Source organism: Vigna unguiculata, chromosome 3 (genome assembly GCF_004118075.2).
Source record: "Vigna unguiculata cultivar IT97K-499-35 chromosome 3, ASM411807v1, whole genome shotgun sequence".
In the NCBI taxonomy this organism is placed as follows: Eukaryota; Viridiplantae; Streptophyta; class Magnoliopsida; order Fabales; family Fabaceae; genus Vigna; species Vigna unguiculata.
In genome coordinates this window covers 33,200,406-33,205,959 of record NC_040281.1, presented here as the reverse complement: position 1 = coordinate 33,205,959, position 5,554 = coordinate 33,200,406, and the positions used below count along the sequence as shown (strand labels likewise).

At 36.0% G+C, this 5,554-nt stretch overlaps 1 protein-coding gene across 2 annotated transcripts; it reads left to right on the top strand.

Moving 5' to 3' along the window:
• Positions 1–702: 702 nt before the first annotated feature.
• On the top strand, positions 703–3,020 carry LOC114177115. Of its 2 annotated transcripts, XM_028062366.1 has the most exons (3): positions 703–1,161; positions 1,268–2,096; positions 2,208–3,020. In XM_028062366.1, exons 2-3 carry the CDS (start codon positions 1,343–1,345, stop codon positions 2,855–2,857), a joined length of 1,404 nt encoding a protein of 467 aa, XP_027918167.1. In that variant the 5' UTR covers positions 703–1,161; positions 1,268–1,342; the 3' UTR covers positions 2,858–3,020. The 2 variants fall into 2 exon arrangements, with proteins under 2 accessions (XP_027918167.1, XP_027918165.1); XM_028062364.1 differs by having other exon boundaries at positions 703–2,096.
• Positions 3,021–5,554: the final 2,534 nt, after the last annotated feature.

Sequence of the window (5,554 nt, the reverse complement as noted above, 5' to 3'; positions counted from 1 at the left end):
AAAACGTACATAAGAAAAGTTGTAAAAACAATTTTCTAAGTGGATGGTATGAATGAAAATAATACAATGTGGAAAGAATAGTTTTTTTCTTTTCTTTCCAAAATTGGCATGGACTTAATAGTTTATAAAAGAATAAAGGTTGCACCTTTTTCAAAATTCAATCATCAATATGATTTTTATGGTATGCATATTAAAGTTAACAAATGTATCAAAATCGTAACTGTGTGATAGTATCAAAACATTGTCATTTTTTTTTTATTTAACTAGTTTATATAGTTAGTGTATAACTTTTTCTTTCAATAAATTAATTAACATGGTGATATAGTACATGTTTCTTTTATGATAAATTGGTTGAATATGTGTGCACACTTTTGAATTTGAATCGAAAGATAGAAAAGGAAAAAATTTGTATGTCTGTAGGAAACAATTTATTGGGCAGGCAGAGAAGAGCAACCAAGAAATCTCCACTTGATCTGAAAAGATGAAAGGTAACTAAATGCAATCTGAAGAAGTTATGAGGAAAACTATGTATGAAAGGCATTGCATCGGAATAAAGACACGTTAAATGCAATTAAATATGATTTTGAATTGCAGGGGACAAATTCAGCTGTATGAGCTTAGAAGCAAGACAATCTAAGACATAGTTTGGATGTTTCAGTTTTAGTGTGTCATATGTGGCACCAAAGCCTAGAGATCCTCAAAACAATCCACAAATCTTGATCGTTCAATGAACTCCCAATGGTTCTCATACAGTTACACGTGCAGCCTATCGCTCATTTTCTCATTTAATTTGATTTATTTTCTTTCTCTGCATGGAATTCTCCTCCAACTACTACACCCAACACAAGATAAACCATAAAACCAAAGAGCAAAGCAAAATCAGAGTGTAGATTGATTAGCTCTTGTATTACTATGAATAACTATTGTGGAAGGCACTGGTAGTGGCAACTACCATCGAATTTGATTTGATCCCTTTTTAATTTGATTTGTCACTACATATACCCATTAAATTTTGAGCATTCTATAGGGAAACGGAAAATAAGGGGTCTCTCCCCTTTTTGTGGGTTGGATCTTGTACTTATGGAACTGTCACATCTGACCATTTTGATTCTCTTCTGATCATCATCATCATCACCACCTGGTTAAAAAGCAAGCAACTTGGTGATCTCAATTTTGTCCCTTTCTCTTCTCTGTTCTCTCCTTCTTTCACCGTTTTGGGTGGGGCTGGAAACATGATCATGGATTGAATGCTATGTTGTCCTTGCAGATTTGAGGTTTGTGACATACTTTGTTGGGTATATCTGGTTTCTGCGTCAGATTCACGTCACGTCAGTCCAGTCCAATGGAGGAGAGGAAGTATCTGTGCAAGTATTGCAGCAAGAGGTTTCCTTGTGGAAAGTCTCTGGGGGGTCACATCAGGACCCATATCACTGAAGAAAGAACTAATGCTGATGCTGACATCTTCATCAAGTCCTCGGATGCTGTTAAGAAGAAGAGAGATTTATGGTGCGAAGATGTTGTCGGGAACCCCATTTATGGCCTCAGAGAGAACCCAAAGAAAACAATGAGGTTCGTGCATTCCAGCGCTCGTGGTGGTGGTGCTGCTACCGGTGCTGCCGGTGCCAACTATGAAAAGGAGGAGAGGTTCTGCAAAGAATGCGGGAAAGGTTTCCCATCGCTGAAGGCTCTGTGTGGTCACATGGCTTGTCACTCGGATAAAGAGAAGAGAACCATCAAGTTTGAAGACAGTGACAAGAAACTGAAATTGGTTATGGACAGTCAATCTGATACCGAGACCTGTGCTCCATCTCATCCAAGGAGATCCAAGAGAATGAGGGTCAAGACCATTAACCTTTCCAATCACCCTTTTTCTTCTTCTTCTCCTTCTTCTTCTTCTGTTCCCTTCGCCAATGGCTCTTCAACCGTTTCAGAGGTGGAGCAGGAGCAAGAAGAGGTTGCTAGGTGCTTGATGCTGCTGTCTAGAGATTCTACCTTCAAGGGTCGTTTTGCTTCGGTTACCGAATGTTCTGATAACAACTCAGTTGTTCTAGAAGCAAAATCATCCTCTCCTGATACCCGGATTGCTGTCACCAATGGTAATTATAACTTTCTCTCTAATAATGCTTATCGTCTTGTTCACAACAACTTGCTTAGGGTTAATGATATCAAGTTAAAGTCTGTTGAGTTTGGTGCTTCTGATAATTCAGGTTCTAGATATTTCAAACATGGTCCCAAAACCAAAATGGTAGACTCTGATGTCTCAACTGATGAGTTTAAGTGGCCCAAAATGGGAGATAAGTCAAGCAAATACGCTGCAACTTTAGTAAAGAAATTAGTGATGGAGGATTTGGATTATGATGGAACAGAAGGAACTGCAAGGAAGTTTGATTCAAGAAAGAGAAACAACTATGAGTCTCTTGATAACAATCCAGTTGGTGGTTCTAGCAAGAAGATAGCAAGTGGTTTTGGTAATGAAGTATATGGGAATGGCACAAAGGGCTGGAAGTATGAGTCTTTGGAGGGTGAAAGGGACTATGATTCTTATGATTCAATTGAGGAGAGCCATGAAAACAGTTCCGAGACAGAATCTTATCCTGCTCCCAGGTCTCATAACAGCAAGGTCCTCAATGGAAAGAAGTCCACAAGCAAGGCGAAGAAGAAGTTGAAGTCTAAGAAAAGCAGGGATCATGAGTGTCCAATCTGCTACAAAATTTTCAGGTCAGGTCAAGCCTTGGGAGGACACAAAAGATCCCATTTCATTGGAGGGTCTGAAGAAAACACTCTGGTGATCAAACAAGCTGCTCCTGTTGTTCCATGCCTGATTGATCTAAATCTACCTGCTCCTGTTGAGGAATAAGGAAATGGGCATCCTGGGTTTTGCATCATTTTGAAGCATCTGCTGTTGAGGTACTTGAATCAATGTCTCCAATTCTTAGAATGTTTTGTCTTTATCCCATATGATGAAAGCGAATGCATTGTACAGCCATGTGGATAAAGGATTTTTGTTCTTAACGCTTTTACTATGCTTTGTTTGGTAGGAGGTAGCTGTTGTCTTTCAAGTTAATGTCACATGACAATTTGGTAGTATCTCCATTGAAATATTTGACTCTTCCTATAACCAACAGTAGTCTTAGAATTTCATTCCTTTGCTGCAAATAACAATTTCACCCTTCCACAGATTCAATTAATAATATCAGAATGTTTGCCTTTCCATTCTTATCAGTCTTGGTTTCATCCTCTCGGCGAAATGTACAAAACATGATTTTAAAAATTTATGGTCAATTCATCTTCTAAGTGATGATCAATAACTAAAAATTGAATCCAGTTTCACAATCTTAGTTACCATCGGCAACTGACTAGTCTTTGTGGAAAATGGATATTCTAGTTTGTATTCATGTCAGTTTTTCTTTAGTCTTGCAACCTAACAGAAGCGTGTTCCATCTACTTTCTTAGACTAGAAGAATCATGTGGAGGGAAAAAAAAGACAATGCAAAGGTTAAAGACAAGTGTAACTTTATTTGTTTTGTATTTCGGTCCAATTTTTCTACCCACCAAAGCATGTCTTGTGGCCAAATTTATCTCTTTTACCACAGAATTCAGCACTGTGGTCAATCCAATTCTAGCTATAGGTGTAGTTTCTGACAGGAGATTGCTTAGTCCCCGGACCAGAAAGTTTATATCTTGAATTTGATCAAATCTCATTCATTACTATATATATAAAATAAAATAAAAAAACCAGTTTGATTATTATTATGTAGAAAGTTGAAGATTCATTACTAAGACAAAAAGACACCATTTATTTTAATTATTGCAGAGAAAAATTGTGGATCGAAGCGGTTGTGAGGTCGCGTAGCACTTAAGAACTTAAAACTGCTCCATGTGTATATGTATAACACGTAATTGTAATAGCAGAAGAATTCATATGCCTTTTGTTTCGTGCCAATTACTATATGTGTTATTCTGTATTCAATTCTTTTACCCTTTGGAGTGTGTGAGAGGACCACTGGTATTATAGTAGCTCTTGTTTTCATGTGGGCTCAACACCGCTCGCACCAGGTAGAATGCCGAGGCACTCAACAATCAAATACCATAAAAACAAACACACCTGTGGAATCATCACAACAAAAGGTAACACTAACATAACCAAAACATTATAGATCAGAGGAATAGAATAGATACAAATTTGAAGAATGAGTTGAACTGAGTATAACATCAAATAAATGTTCATTTTGCATTGCCAGAAAAGAATAAAGAAGAGACGAAAAGAAACAAGAAATAAAGTATGTAAAGTTCTTTCCTTGCAGACAATAACTTAAAAAATTCATCTTTCTATTTTTACTCTCTCTCCAACCAACCACATATTAGTTGCTCTTCTTTCTATAAATTTACTGAGTTTTGTTTTTTTCTTTCCAAGTTGAAAACAGTGACCACCGATTGTATTCTTAAGCCTAAAATGAATTTCGAGAAATTGTTTTTTATATTAATAAAAAACAAAAAATAGGACCTTTACAACAAATAAAAATTACTTTTTTTCACAAGAATCGAGTCTCATTCATTTAGAAAAGGACATACCCAGGTTGCTACTTTATTATGTTAATTAATAACAAAAATTGCATGAACATTTATACCAAATAATTGTTAGTGATTTGCAAGAAAAGTAAAATATTTATGTTATATTGTCCTTTATCATGCGCTTGTAATGTGCAATTTGAAATGAAAGATGAAAGAAAAAAGGAAAAAAAGAAAAAAAAAAACAAGTAGCACAGCAAAAAAGTGCTTACAACAGAGTCCCAGAAGTGCTTCCGTGAATCAAAAACTGAAGAATAACTGGTCATTGGAACAAGTTGGTAATTGACCGAGTGGTTTGGCGTGATGATGCTTAGTGATGAGGGAACACACGTTGTTTCTTATACACATAAAGTGCTAATCACCAAACTTTTCTCTCTTCCTTCTTGTTAAGACAAGGTTGTAAACACAATCACAAACTTGTTTTTCCCGTTTCATTTCTCTTTAGTGATCATGACAAAAGTGAAGCTTCGCTTTGGGATCATAACAACCAATTCTGCATAATGTAACGTATTCAATCTTCTCATATATTTTTTTAAATTTTACCAAGAACCTTTCCACGTAAATCCACAACTTTAATGTCCGTCTCAAGAATTTTATCAGGAACTCCCACTCCATGCACAAGAAAAAAATAGAATTTTTTTAACCGATTCATTAATACGATGCGACAATTAGTTTGACTAACTGCTAGAAAATTTCATTAAGTATTTAATTAAATATTTAAGATTTTCCTGAAGTTATTTAGAAGTTTGGTTAGAAATGCATAGTTTATGTAATAGTGAGGGAAAGAGGCAATATAGTGTGAATGTTATTGTCTTATGGAAAAGAGTGACAGAAGCAGAGATGTACTTGGTTCCAATGATGCAGAAAAGGTAGAAGTACTTGCAGTAGCTTAGCTTACACTGAATGTGATTTTTCCAATTTGATTATTTTTCTCCTTTTCACTGTTAACTTTATGCAGCGAGGTGGTGTCTGTATGTTACTTGCG